Below are 14,866 nucleotides of genomic sequence, written 5' to 3'. Positions count from 1 at the left end.
GTTGGCTAGACTAAACTTGAGCAACAAATGTAGTAGCTAAGCGGGTGTGGCAAGTATTGATGCAAAAATATGAGAGTTTCAGCTATCATTGTGAAAATCATACAAATGGCTTCCCAGATGGAATCACCAACCCATGGTAGCATGGGGCCTGCAGCAAGCAGGATGGAGCACTTACATCTGTAATTGCCTTTTTGGCCTTCTCCTCCGCATTCCGTGCCTCCTGGATGGCATCGTCAATTTCTCCTTGGAACTGAGCAAGGTCCGTCTCCAGCTTCTTCTTTGTGCTGAGAAGGGTTGTGTTCTGTGGGCACAGTCAGCAGTTACTGCCCTGCGTTATCTAATGCAATTGCATTTGCTCGCCACAACCAAGACCCGAGATACTGGACATGTGAGGAGACGTATCCTATTGCATTTCTCCAGGGATGAATGAATGGGCAGGTTCTGCCTTCTGGCTCAGACTAGCTGGGGATGAGAAAGCGTTTTGCTTCCAGCCTCAGGGAGTTTTGGCCTCTCACTCTGTGGGGAAAGAGGACTGTAGCTCAGTGGCAGAGCATCTGAGGTTGCACCGGGAAGGTCCCAGCTTCAATCCCTGATGACATCTCAGTCAGTGGGGACAATACTGAGCTAGATGAGCCAATGTTCTGACTCAGTGTAAGGCAGCTACCTATGTTCCTATGACTATGTACCTGGGAATGCAGCAGTTGCACACGCTCACTGGCATCTGCCAGCTCTTGTTCAGACACTTTGCGAGCACGCTCCGTCTGCTCCAGAGCTGCCCGCATCTCCTCAAGCTCAGTCGTCATCAGGTTGTTCCTGCGTTCTACCATAGCCAGCTGCTCCTTCAAGTCATCGTTGCCTCTCATAGCGTCATCCAGGTGAAGCTGGGAATCCTGTGGTTTGCAAAAAGACACCATATTTCAGAATATCCAAGTGGATATTCTCCCACTGTCTGTGAAAAATTAAAACTGACATGGCATATTTATTTATTTTCTTTTGGGGGTAGAGCATGGGGAAGAGGCTTGTAACACACCCTTTAATCAAAGCCAGAGAATTTGTAATCCAATGATCATGACCCTTGCTTAAACCCCTTTACAGCTTTGTTTTAAAATATATACCGAGCAGCATGTTTGTTTTATTTATTTGAAAGCTGTTTTTGGAAAACAGGAAGCCAAGATGCAAATTCCCAGACAATGGGCAAAGGAATCCTAACTGGCCAGGAACACAGGGGTGGGACAGAGTAGCTGAGGCCCCACTGCATCTGAAGTCCTGTTGGCCACACTGGCTTGCATGCTTCTTTTTTTGGTGCTGCAGCTCCAGGCCCAAATTGGACCCCCTCTCTGGGAACTGGAGCAGCCTACGATACAGCAGATCATTGGCAGCCCATCTCTGTTCCACCCAACCCATGCACCCTGTTGCAGGACCCTCTGCCACCGGTAGCCCTGCCTTTGCCATGCTTTCTGCAGCAACACTGGGGGCCTCTGTCATGGCAAAAGCCAGTGGTTGAGTACATCTGCTGGATCTGAGCCTCCTCCACCACGGCAGAGTCAGGGTTGGGATTGCAGCACAAGGCTCACTGGGCAACTTTGGTCAAGTCTCGACAAGTCTCAGTCCGTCTTCCTAATTCACAGAACTGCTATTTATTCATTTTATTTTACTCAAAAGGTTTAAGGGGCACCCAAGCAGTAAAGCTATCAGGGCAGCATACAATAAGGATCAGAACACACCAGGATATTATAACAAGCAATAAGGCTAGCATGCAACTTGAGTCCCTTGGGTGAAGGGTAGAGAGACAAACGTTATAGTTTTGAAGTTTTCTTTGAACAATAGCTGGGTGAATCTTTATGACAAGGATCAAACCAAGTCTAGTTAAACAAGGCAGTTATTCAGTCCTAGAAGACAAAATTTAAGTATGCTGGGAACTTGTCTTTTTATCCTTTTACCATCATGGCCAATAGCATTTGATAAACTTGTATTACCTTCACATTTGTTTTTGTTTTTAAGCATGCCTTTCATAATCTCCTTTGGCATTGAATAACCCTTTCATTGCCTCTCTCTTTTGTGATGCACAGAAAGAGTAAAAACACATTTTTAACACGACACATTACAGTGGTACCTTGGGTTAAGTACTTAATTCATTCCGGAGGTCCGTTCTTAACCTGAAACTGTTCTTAACCTGAAGCACCACCCGCTGCTGCACAATTTCTGTTCTCAACCTGAAGCAAAGTTTTTAACCCAAGGTAATATTTCTGGGTTAGCGGAGTCTGTAACCTGAAGCATATGTAATAATAATAATTATTATTTATTATTTATACCCCTCCCATCTGGCTGGGTTTCCCCAGCCACTCTGGGCGGCTTGTAACCTGAAGCATATGTAACCCGAGGTACCACTGTATAGAGGTTAGTTAAATTTCAGTTCTGCTCCCTTCTCCACCACAAAATAAATTCATACAAATTGTTACAAAGCCAAAGCCCCCAACATGTGTATGCAGTTAGGCTGACCTTCAGTTGCCCTTGGATGTTCCTCAGATGTTTTTGTGTCTCTGCGCTTTGGCGGTTGGCATGGCTCAACTGGATTTCCATTTCATTTAGATCCCCCTCCATTTTCTTCTTAAGCCGCAGAGCATCATTTCTGCTCCTGACTTCAGCATCCAGTGTGCTCTGCATGGACTCTCCCATTCTCTGGTGATTCCTCTTCAGTTGTTCAATTTCCTCATCCTTCTCTGCAACCTTCCTGTCAATCTCAGACTTCACCTGGTTCAGTTCTAGTTGGACACGCAGGATTTTCCCTTCTTCATGTTCCAAAGATCCCTTTCATCAATGAAACAACATTATTTGTTTCAATTATAGATTTGTATTTAACTATGAAAGCAGGCTTCATAGTATTCCATTGTCAGCTCAAGAGAGAAATATATACCCCAAGCACAGTTAATTTTTAAAAAAATATCGTTTGGGGGAAAACATGGACACACTGTAAGATCATAGATGCAACTTGTAAAATGGAAACATCCCAAACATTCTGAATAATAAATAAAACATTTTGTATTTATAATAAAACACTTAGTAATTAAGTAGTGTCAATGGTTCCCCCCCACGAAAATTATTTTGTTCAAATTAATCATCTTGAAACTATTTTCTTCTAAAATTAACATATTTTATAAATGAAAATGTTATCCAACAATAATACAATTAAGACTGGAAGGCTTTTGACAATTCATGTTATTCTTAGGCGTTTGCCCAGTCCATGTTCCCAGTCATCAGAGGGAAATGCAATTAGCATTTCTAGTTTGGCTTGCCCTTTGCAATGTAGCTAATGAGCCTTCTCAATTTAATCATTTGTTCTATTTTTAACCAGAAGGTGGCACTAAAAACCTTCCCAAAGCTCCAGATTGGTAGCAGTCCAATTCTTCACTATGAAAATTGACACACTGCTCTCAGAAAACTAACTTCAAGCAATGGGCTAGGGATTCCCCCCCCCCCCCAAAGATATGCCACCTTTGTCCTTATCCTTGTACTGCCTCTGGGGGGCAGGGACACACCATGTATAGCGAGTGCCAATTAATACTGTCTCTGAAGTGTTCGTATTCACCTCTGCTTCTTCCAAGGCAGCTTGGAGGTCTGACTTCTCTTGTTCAATCTGCTTCTTTGCTTTCTCTAATTCATGGTTGCTTTTGCCAGCTTCAGCTATCTGTTCAGTCAGGTCAGAAATTTCCTCTGCAGGTAGAAATTGTGTAATTTATTGTAATGGTTACAATCTTTAGTAATATGATACCTAATGTTTCAATTTAATTGAAGTATGATTTCCCCCCTCCCCCACAGGACAGTAGACGCAAAGATTTTTTTAATAATAAAAAGATTTCTGTAACACACACACAGCCTGCATTTATATATTTGTTGTTTTTAAGGAAAGAGTTTTTAACACTGCTCTGCAGTTTTCACTATATTTTAAAAGATTTGTTTTTATAGTGCTTTAACGGGGGTGGCGCTGTGGGTTAAACCACAGAGCCTAGGACTTGCCGATCAGAAGGTCGGCAGTTTGAATCCCCGCGACGGATGAGCTCCCGTTGCTTGGTCCCAGCTTTTGCCCACCTAGCAGTTCGAAAGCACATCAAAGTGCAAGCAGATAAATAGGTACCGCTCCAGTGGGGAGGTAAACTGTGTTTCCGTGTGCTGCTCTGGATCGCCAGAAGCGGCTTAGTCATGCTGGCCACATGACTCGGAAGCTGTACACCGGCTCCCTCGGCCAGTAAAGCGAGATGAGCACCGCAACCCCAGAGTCGGCCACGACTGGACCTAATGGTCAGGGGTCCCTTTACCTTTAATGCTACTACAGTTTAATTACTTTTAAACTGTTATTTTTATATGTTTTAAGCTTTCTGTATTTTATCTGTGTTTTAATTTGCATAAGCCTCCTTGAGTCTGGAAAAAAGGCAGGATACAGACCTTTGCAGCAATCAGCTGGAAGTTACCGTACTGCTGAATAACATCTCCCTACCCTGAACCTGTAAAAGCAGCAGGCCTGTTCTTTGGCCAGTACTACTAAGCAGGAGAAAAGTGGTCATGTGACTCTACCGTTACAGATGCCTTACATTAGATTAAAGTCTGTAGGAAAAAGAAGCTTACGTTGCAAGTTCTTGTTCTCTCGCCTGACAGCCTCAAGCTGGTCCAACACTTCCTCATAAGCATTCTTCATTTTGAAAATTTCAGTGCTCATGGACCGTGACTCCTTCTGGGAAGCTTCCAGTTCAGCCTGACATTCCTGGTATTTTTGCTTCCATTCTGCTAGCACCTAGGTAACAAATAGGCTCATATAGCACAGGAACACAACATTGTGCTTGACTCAGGGGTATGCAGTAGCAGTGTGGTGGAGCTGCCCTTCCAACACTGGTGGTGCTGCAGCGTAGCTGGATAGGGCTGGGACAGGACTGTGCTGTGGAGAGGTTGGGGCTGTGCTGACATACTGGTGGACACACACCACCATTGCCTCATTATGTAAATCATGTTCAGAATACCACAACACACACGTAACTGGCTGTAAAGTAACATAACATACAGTGGTACTTCGGGTTAAGTACTTAATTCGTTCCAGAGGTCCGTTCTTAACCTGAAACTGTACTTAACCTGAAGCACCACTTTAGCTAATGGGGCCTCCTGCTGTTGCCGCGCCACCGGAGCACAAATTCTGTTCTCATCCTGAAGCAAAGTTCTTAACCTGAGGTAATATTTCTGGGTTAGCGGAGTCTGTAACCTGAAGCGTATGTAACTTGAAGCGTATGTAACCCGAGGTACCACTGTATATAATGAAACTGTAATCTAATCGTCATATCAAAAATTTGCAAAGCACTGTTCCTGATGGCAATAACATATCATATTACTATTAACTTTCTATATGTTTTTATGTTATGTTAGAATGTTATGTTACTTTACAGCCAGTTACGTGTGTGTTGTGGTATTCTGGACATACTGGTGGAAACATCAGATAGACTCCATCACTGCACCCACACAGCCCCAGCTTCACAGCCGACCTTTCCCACCCCAGCACAATCCAGGTAGGCTGCCGCAATACCGGTGTCGAAAGTTTGGCTCTGTGGTTCTGTCCCACCACACTGCCCACTCCTGGCTCTATGGCTGAGGAGAAATGTTGTGTATCACATATGAGCCTTTCACAGGGCAGGTGACGGCACCTGGCATCCTTATGCAGGTGCTAGGGCTCCCATGCCCCAGTACCTCTTTAATCCCTCCCGCCCTCCCTGCTGGTTCTCTGAGCAGCATCTGGCTTCTGAGACAACTGCAATTTTAGTATCTTGACAATTTTAGTATCTCAAGCATTGTGCGAAAATAAAAGGGGGTCATCACCAGTCTGCTGAGAGGACTAGTGTTGCCTGCCACTGCTGCCAAGTGAGTCTGCCATGGCCCACCAATGGTGTGGGGAGGAACACTCCTGAACTTTCATTCCTCCCCCCCCCCACCCAAATGAGCTCAAAATCACTGCACCTCATTCACACTGTCTGAATGGTTCCTCAGTAACCGCTCAGTTATAACAAACTACTTTCACTAAGGATGTATAATAAGCAACATCCAACTGTATTGTGTTCAATCAATCTTCAGGGACAAACATAAGGATGCAGTTTTGATTTCTAGACCAAAGAGGTTATAGTGAGTTGCAGACAGCAACCAATTTAATAAGGACAATGTAGAATTGTGTTTTTTTCTGTACTAGTCTGTTGTAGCTAGAAATGAGCCTGCCCCCCACAGGATTTCTACTTCTGAAGAACGTGCCTGCTTCACACAGCTCAAAATATACCACTGAAGTGCATATTATTCAATACTACTACTACTGTTGAAAAGTCTAATGCTGCATGTATATAAACTTTATACAGGCTACAATGCTACCAAACAAACATATGAGTAAGGGTGGAATTGATCTACTCTCATAGAAGCCTTGTGCTGAATTCACAGAAATGCCAAAAGACAGCCCTGGAAGTTCCCAGGATTACAACTGTAAACAAGCACAAATTGTTTGCCCTTCCTGCAAAATGTCTGCCCGCTACCCAATAAGAAAAGGAAACCTTATCAAAGTTCCTCTGCCTTTTGTCCAGGGCTGCGCAAGCTGCATTGGACCTCTCTACGTCGATCATGAGGTCATCAACTTCTCCCTGCAGCCTTTGCTTAGTCTTCTCTAGGGAAGCACACTTAGAATTGACAGCTTCTATCTGCTCCTCTGATTCTTGGAGACGCTGAGCCAGCTTCTTCCTGAAAGGCAAAGTATCCCATGATGCAACCAAAGGTGTTTTTCCAAACCGCGTTGGTGTACAGGCAGAGCAGAAAGTGAGAGAAAGCCTGGCTAGGTGGGAGACTTCTGTGTGACAAAAAAGAGACCCATAGAAAGGACAGCCTGCGGTGACAACATAAGGCTTCTGAATCCAGGGGTGGGACAATAGCTGCTGGGGTGGGAGGGGTGTTTCATGAGACAGAACCAAAGAGAAGCAAAAGCAGTGGGAGGGGCAGCCAACTGGACTGAGAAGGCCACCTATTGAAAAGCAACAGAAAATAGATAGCAGCTGCAAAACTAGAAAAAAGGGGAATTTGGTAAAATGAGATTGTTCAGAAGACCACAGTTAGTTAGTTGTCCTCCTGCTGTTGACCTCAACCAGAAATTAGGCACTTATGTGTCATTGGTCCTGTGCTATGGAACACCACTTTTGACTTCCAGGTGCCTCTTGAAGACTCTATTTTATGGCAATAGGCCTATTCAGTAGTTTCCAATTTTCTTGAGTAGCCAGCTATCTTAATGATTGTTTTGCACTGCTTTTAATGGTTTTTCATGTTTTATATTGCTCTAACTACCCTGGTATTTTATGGGAGAGTGGTATATAAATACACTTATAAAACAAATAGCAATAGCAAAAAACAGATCTGCATAAGATGCAAAATTAGAAATAGAGGATTTGCTGTCAAAAATAAATGCCACAGGATAATACCCTGGCATCTCCAAAGCTCTCCCCTGATTTCCTTCCCAGTACTTACTTGGCTTCTTCTAATTCCTCAGTACGTTGAATGGCGTCCGTTTCATATTTGGTTCTCCACTGGGCAACTTCAGTGTTAGCCTTGGAGAGAGCCCTCTGCAGCTCACTTTTGGTTTCTTGCTCCTCTTCAAACTGCTCCCGGAGCAAGTCACAGTCATGGCGAGCAGATTGCAAGGCATGGGCCAGAGCGTTTTTTGCCTAAGGGTTCATAATGTTAATGGTAATGATCACCACATGGGTAGCAATAGTATGCAGGTTGTTTCAATCAGACATTCTACATCTGTCTATTAGTTATGTCAGATATGAGATCTGGGATGTTTTCTTCCTCAGCAGTTGGTTTATACCCAAACATAAAAGTATTGACTATATAATACTTAACCAAGCATTATTACTTTCTGTGAACCGATTTTTTTATTTTTTATTTGCGTTCTTTAGCCTCAGTCATGCTTTCACTGCAGTAAATTCCACACATTAATCTTATGGAGGGGTGTGTTTTTTAACAGTGCAATATTATCATAGCTTTTTCCATCGCAATTGCAGAATTTGCAAAAGCACCTGTTTTACCTCTCCATGTTGCATGTGTTACTGCATTCATGTTGTAATTTGTCCTTGAATTTCCATCAGTCCATGTCAGCTGGAAATCAGCTTTGATTGTTTTATTGCCTTTTTTCTGATGTTCCCTGCCTCTCCTGCCTCTTTTTATCAGGATTATTCATTCCTCACTTCTCTGAGGCATGATATACAAGTGGAAAATCACCTTGTTTTCTTCCTCCAGCTGCCTCTTGAGTTCCTCTGTCTGCTGGGTAAAGGCTTGTTTCCCTCTGATCAACTGTGAAATAAAAGATTCTTTTTCTTCTAGTTGTCGAGAAAATTCGCCTATTGGAAAAAAATATATTCACATAGTCATAGGCTGAGATGGTTCAAAAACACCCCACCTGCTCCTAAGTAGCCTCACTGATGGCAATGCAAGTGCTGAATTAAATCATTTGTGCGCTTGGTCAACTAGAATTTTTCTATCTCTGCCTCCCATTCTTTGAAATGGATGTTACTACAGTCCACAATAATTGTAACGAATATAGTATGGATTCTGTTTAAAAAATGCAATAAATACTACAGTTTTCAATAATTACAATAAATACTGCACTTAACATTAGTTCTCGATAATTTCTTTGCTCAGATTAATACATTTGCTTTAGATCTATCCATATATACTTTTAGTGGTGGCCTTACTTCTTCACTCTGGAGAAAATGAGTTGTAAACCAGAACGAGCTGCTGGGCTTTATTCTCATTGCTATCAGTAGGATTTAAGTGGTTACCTAATTTTCTCTGAGCTGCATGTAGGGGCTATTTAAGGCATATTCTGTGAAGTGTCATGTGCAATTATAATTTTAGGAAATTGAGAGCGACACCGAGGCTCAAGGTATATTGGGTGACCAGAAGCTGTGTGTGGTGCCTCAAAAATCTGAATAACATTTATGAATCTTCTCATGGAGCTATGAATCTCTCACTTGTGCCACTTGCTAATGCTGTTCATGCAGCCCCAATACTCCCACTTGACTATCAACAGTAGTTTTTCCACTACTGATACTTATGAATAGATTTAAACACAGAGATCATGTTTAAAAACCAGAGCAGTTCTCTATTCAACATTAACAGTGCATTTGTAGCTGGTAACAGGAACTAATATAGGGGTCTAAAGGAGAAGGCAGTAGAAGCCTTTGAGTATTTGTGGCTGAGTTTTTGTATCTGAATATTTGTTGTATGACGGGACGCGGGTGGCGCTGTGGGTTAAACCATGGAGCCTAGGACTTGCCGATCAGAAGGTCAGCGGTTCAAATCGCTGCAACGGGGTGAGCTCCCGTTGCTCTGTCCCAGCTCCTGCCAACCTAGCAGTTCGAAAGCATGTCAAAGTGCAAGTAGATAAATAGGTACTGCTCCGGCAGGAAAGTAAACGACGTTTCCGTGCACTGCTCTGGTTCGCCAGAAGTGGCTTAGTCATGCTGGCCACATGACCCGGAAGCTGTACACCGGCTCCCTCGGCCAGTAAAGCAAGATGAGCGCCGCAACCCCAGAGTCGGTCACAACTGGACCTAATGGTCAGAGGTCCCTTTACCCTTTACCTTTATAAGAGTTGTATAAGCATTACTTTTCCACATCACAGAAAAGGAAAAAAAACCAATTATCCAACAACCCACATTTCTAAGATACACTTTAAGAAACAGAAATGCTGTTTCCTACAATGTAAGCCACAGTAAACCAGAAATATATGGGAGTAAATGAAGACTGTGTAAAAGCATCAGTGGGGGCTCTTGCACCCCACTAATATTTCAAGGGGGATCTTCCATAGTGAAATACTTGGTCATATCTGATTGACAAGGAAGGGTACAGTTTAGACAACATTGATGCTGATGTGTCAAGGCAAAGATAATAATATATATGTAGATAACATGTCTACAGTGATTTTTATGGAAAGGTGGGAGGGGACTATTCAAGATAAATAAATGTCAGGAGGAATGCCCATGTCTTCCAGAAATGCCCAAATTCACCATTCTCGGTGTGCAGACGTGCTTTCTGTGTGTTCAGATCATTGATCAGCCGCACATGCTCTTCATCTTTTGTCTTAATTTCACTGAACTGGTCTTCAAGGGCCCGGCACATCTTTTCCAGATTACTCTTTGAGGAGAGAAATAAAATACAATGTTTTAATTAACCAGAATCTACAGCAGAACAGTTAGTCACAATAAAGACATGCAACTGTCTACCTTGGCTTTGGAAACTGACTCCATATTACTGGCAAGGTCATCAATCTCCATCTTCAGCTCACTCTTCTCCTTCTCCAGCTTCTGTTTCACACGTTGCAGGTTATCAATTTGTTCCCCAAGTTCAGCTGCACTGTCTGCATGCTTCTTGCGGAGAGCAGCCGTTGTGGCTTCATGGTGCAGAGTGGCTTCTTCAAGGTCCCTGCGCATTTTCTGGAATTCTGCCTCACGTTTCTTGTTCATCTCAATCTGAGCTGCAGTTGCCCCACCAGCTTCCTCCAGACGCTCACTAATCTCTTCAAGTTCTCTGGAGAGATCAGCCCGCTGCTTCTCTGCTTTGGCCCGAGATGCACGCTCAGCCTCAATCTCCTCCTCCAGTTCTTCCATACGGGCCTTTGGGAAATAGGATACAGAAGTTTAACTATGCCACTAAAAGAGTAGAACTGAAAATGAACTCTAGGTAGACTGTGCTCATGATTTTATGAACTAAAAGTAAAAATCTTTATTTGTGTTAGCCACAAGCCGTAGCAAAGGAATCAAATACAATCAAATACAGCTATAGCTAGATTGCTGGCTTTACAAAATACGTTCCGAGAATTTACAGCTATACAAATGAAAGAGTCAATAACTTTCCTTGACCACAAATAAGACATAAACAAGTGGGCTACTCTTTACTAGGCAGTAAACAGATTAGTCAGATGGTAGATTTAATTCTGATTGCCCCAGCTAAAATTTTTGCCGTGTTTGCTGTCACCTGATAATCTTGGTCTGCAAGAAGGAAGGCCAATGTAGCAGTGGATGAACAGACTGGTATAGATGATAGAAGATGAGTATTAACCTCATTACACAGAGGTTAGGAGTATGCAGAGGCTAGGAGTACATGCACTACAGATTTGATACTGCCGTCTCTGCATGGACATAATCGTTTTGCATAGGTGAAGGCACACCTGTATTTTAAAACTGTTAATTTTGCAGATAGGATGCCGATATGTGGAGGAGACTAGGTAGGAAAAAATAGTACCAAGGACAAAATTTTCTTATGGTGGCTAAATTATTCTGTTGCTCAATGTCATGTAAAGGTAAAGGTAAAGGGACCCCTGACCATTAGGTCCAGTCGTGACCGACTCTGGGGTTGCGGCGCTCATCTCGCTTTATTGGCCGAGGGAGCCGGCGTGCAGCTTCCGGGTCATGTGGCCAGCATGACTAAGCCGCTTCTGGCGAACCAGAGCAGCACACGGAAACACTGTTTACCTTCCTGCTGGAGCGGTACCTATTTATCTACTTGTACTTTGACATGCTTTCGAACTGCTAGGTTGGCAGGATAAGGAACCGAGCAACGGGCACTCACGCCGCCGCGGGGATTTGAACCGCCAACCTTCTGATCTGCAAGTCCTAGGCTCTGTGGTTTAACCCACAGTGCCATCCGCGTTCTCAATGTCATGTAGGCGCTGCCTAATTAAATTATTTGCTTTATCGAAACCCAGTGTTAATAAATGTTGGGGTGATAAATCAGAGTAGCGCTTTTGAGTAACAGTTTTGGTCCAAGCACTCTCGTGACAGTCTTGCAATATTAAGGGTAATAGACCAGTGAGGGTTAAATTCAGACAAAGGCAATAAGTAAACGTCCTGTACCAAATCTGTAATTCAGTTGAGAGAAAGTTGGCCTCCAGGTGCAATGCAGGATTTGAAACACAAGATGGCGCTAAGAATATTTGCCTTAAGTACTTGGATTGAACTGTTTCTATAAAGTCAGGGTGGGCTTTAAGCCAAGTCTGTGCCCCCATACAGTAGCTGGGCCAGGAGTAATCTAAAAGTACTAAATCATTGTATTATTTCAATAAAAACATGTGTATAATAAGCAGTGCATCCATACTTATTTTATAAACTTATAATATTTCAGATTCTCTGTGAAATACATTTGAACACAAATATATTCTTAAACATCTCACATTAAGGAGACAATATACACCTACAGCCAGTGGTTCCTTAAGACCAATGGTTGAATTTCCTGGAGTAATACACTATTCTTCCTAAACTGATTTTATCTAGTGTCTTCATACTAAGTGTGTATGTAGGTATTCAGTTTGAGGAAGAATATCATTTTAGAACCACTATATAAGCAGTGAATGTACATGAGGGGTGAGAGTGACCTTAAAAACAGAGATTTCCGAGGCACAAAAGATACACAAAGTTTTCTATGATTTACCTGTAGCTCTTTAATTTTTTTCTGTAGCTGAGAGCTTTGAGCCTGTTCATCCTCTATTTTTCCTTGTACCTGGCTGATTTCGAACTCTTTCCTGGTGAAGGAGGAAAAAAGAAAAGTAAGCATTTTAATGAGGAAGTTCAAATTTGAGATCTAGTAACACATTATTAAAATCTCAGAGGTATACTTCTTCAGTTTTTCATCCATTTGCTGCTTGTCATTCTCCAGGTCCATGATAGATTCCTGAGACATCTTCAGATCCCCTTCCAGCTTCCTTTTAGCTCTCTCAAGATCCATACGAAGCTTCTTCTCTTGCTCCAAAGACCCTTCGAGCTAAACAGTACATAAGAACAAGAGACACTGATTTAATGCTATTGTTTCAAAGAGGAGGGAGGAAATATAAAGCATTAGGAGTTTTGAAAGGCCAGTGAGCTAGATGCCGCTTTAGGCCTTAAAGCAGAGTCTTCTAAGCCCCTGCAAAGATGGCAATGCTAAAATAAAATTCAGTTCTTAGATATCCTATTAATAACAAAGTCTAATAAATACCAGCCAAACATGTTAGAAAAAGGTCCGCCTGAAACCTTGAAGAGGCAGCTGCTGGATGGACCAATGAGCTGATATGGTGCAAAGATTACCTGCAGAAGCACTGTAAAATTAAGGAATGTTGAAATGACGTTTGGTTGAAAATAAGTGGTACTGATAAAGAGATGCTTAAGAAAATGTAAATAGGGATTGATAATTGGAAATGGATATTTATAATAATAGGTAATATATGGAGTAAGGATAAACGTTAGAGGGTAAGGATTTGCTGAATTTAATATTTGAATTGGAATACAAAATGGGAGGTGTGAGGAGGTCAAGAAACTAGTGAAGAAAATATAAGATTTGAAAATATTAATCTATTTTTTGTTTTTTAGCTTTGAACTTTGGTGTTTTTCTTTGTGTTTATTCTTTATTCTTTATTTTTCTTTTCTTTCTTCTATCAACTGTTTTTCTATTGTGTATTTTTTATTGGTTTTGCTTTTGTAGTTTAAATGTTGGAATTGGTTTTTATTGTCTGTGAAACATTAATAAATATCATTTTAAAAACAACAACAATGAGCTGATATGGTGTAACACAGCTTCCTATATTCCTAAGTTTACCTAGTTCAAAATATGTGAATATGTTTTGAGGCAAGTTCCCTTGCTCCTAAAAATGATCTACCACTTGCAGTCTTCAAAAAGAGAATATTCTTCAAAAAGGGAACTGTTATGTACTGAGTTGAATAGGATCCAAATTGCAGCAGTCTGATTGGTCCTAGAACAATAGGATCCAAATTGCAGCAGTCTGATTGGTCCTAGAACAATAGGATTCAGAATGCAGCAGTCTGATTGGTCCTAGAACAAGGCAGCAGTATGATTGGTTGGCAGGAACAACCCAATCATGCTCCAGATATAAGTGAATCCACAACCTGATTGGCTTACAGTAGAATTCCAGAATTAGCCAATCATGTGCAGCCCATTGTGTAAATAATGTATATAAAGCAGATACTTTGAGGGGACTTTCATTCATTCCTCCTCACCACTATGAGCTGAATAAAGAGCATGAAATCACTTTGCGACTCTGAGTATATTTCAGGAACTGTTAGGCTGGCAGTGGATTGACACATTTCGTTACTGAAAATTACTTGAAGATAGTAATAGTAATAATTTATTATTACGGCCAAAGAGCAGTTCAAAAAGCACAACTGAGACTGCTTTCACAAGAATGAAACAGACATTTAAAACAATATACAATAACAGCTTATAGATTAAAATTAAAATAGTCGCATGAACACAAAAGGACCTAAGGTTAAACTAACATGCAGATTGCCCCTGGGATGCCTAGGAGGCCGGCTATGGCAGTTTTCCTAGCGATCTATTTGTTCCAGGGGGTGTTCTACATCTACAAATCTGCGCGCAGAATCTGGCAACCATCCGGGTCATCTTGTAATTTTTGCCTGAGGAGAAAATTTAGCTTAGGCTTGTCTGGAAGGTCAGCAAGCCTCACCAGATGGGGGTTGATGGTATCGCTATGTGCCTCATTGTAAAAAGGACATCTTAAAAAATAAGTGTTCAGGGCTTCCTATTTCCCCTAATGGGCAGGCGCAAAGTCTCTGACCGTACAGGACTTTTCCAAAAGATCCTTCCAGAACCAGCAAGGGCAGAGCCGAACTTCTGGCAAGAGTAAAGGCCCTTACTTGAAGATATTTATGCCCATGTTTAGTCAGTTAAATGGTGCTTCAGGTTGCATTAGTTCTGTGCTCCCACTGCCTTCCTAAGCCTGGAGGAGAGGACTGATGATATCAGGCAGATATAGAACTGAGGACTAGTACAAAAAAAAGATTTAGCAGGTTCAACA

At 42.0% G+C, this 14,866-nt stretch overlaps 1 protein-coding gene and 1 long non-coding RNA gene across 3 annotated transcripts in view; one reads left to right on the top strand and one right to left on the bottom strand.

Moving 5' to 3' along the window:
• Positions 1 to 14,866, bottom strand: part of LOC308582164 (myosin-4-like) — a 41,796-nt gene that overhangs the window by 6,863 nt on the left and 20,067 nt on the right. For both annotated transcript variants that reach the window (XM_081185047.1, XM_081185048.1), the window contains 12 exons: positions 12,674 to 12,819; positions 12,490 to 12,580; positions 10,287 to 10,676; positions 10,071 to 10,197; positions 8,281 to 8,399; positions 7,525 to 7,721; positions 6,567 to 6,750; positions 4,621 to 4,786; positions 3,587 to 3,711; positions 2,500 to 2,808; positions 687 to 890; positions 176 to 301 (listed from right to left, as the gene is read on the bottom strand). In XM_081185047.1, coding sequence (XP_081041173.1) covers positions 176 to 301; positions 687 to 890; positions 2,500 to 2,808; positions 3,587 to 3,711; positions 4,621 to 4,786; positions 6,567 to 6,750; positions 7,525 to 7,721; positions 8,281 to 8,399; positions 10,071 to 10,197; positions 10,287 to 10,676; positions 12,490 to 12,580; positions 12,674 to 12,819 — 2,184 coding nt within the window. The remainder of the gene's footprint in view (positions 1 to 175; positions 302 to 686; positions 891 to 2,499; positions 2,809 to 3,586; positions 3,712 to 4,620; positions 4,787 to 6,566; positions 6,751 to 7,524; positions 7,722 to 8,280; positions 8,400 to 10,070; positions 10,198 to 10,286; positions 10,677 to 12,489; positions 12,581 to 12,673; positions 12,820 to 14,866) is intronic.
• Positions 1 to 14,866, top strand: part of LOC308582173 — a 50,817-nt gene that overhangs the window by 22,060 nt on the left and 13,891 nt on the right. The gene's annotated exons all lie outside the window — the stretch shown is intronic.

This window comes from Podarcis bocagei, assembly GCF_964188305.1.
Source record: "Podarcis bocagei genome assembly, chromosome: 2".
In the NCBI taxonomy this organism is placed as follows: Eukaryota; Metazoa; Chordata; class Lepidosauria; order Squamata; family Lacertidae; genus Podarcis; species Podarcis bocagei.
This window is presented reverse-complemented; position numbering and strand designations above follow the sequence as displayed.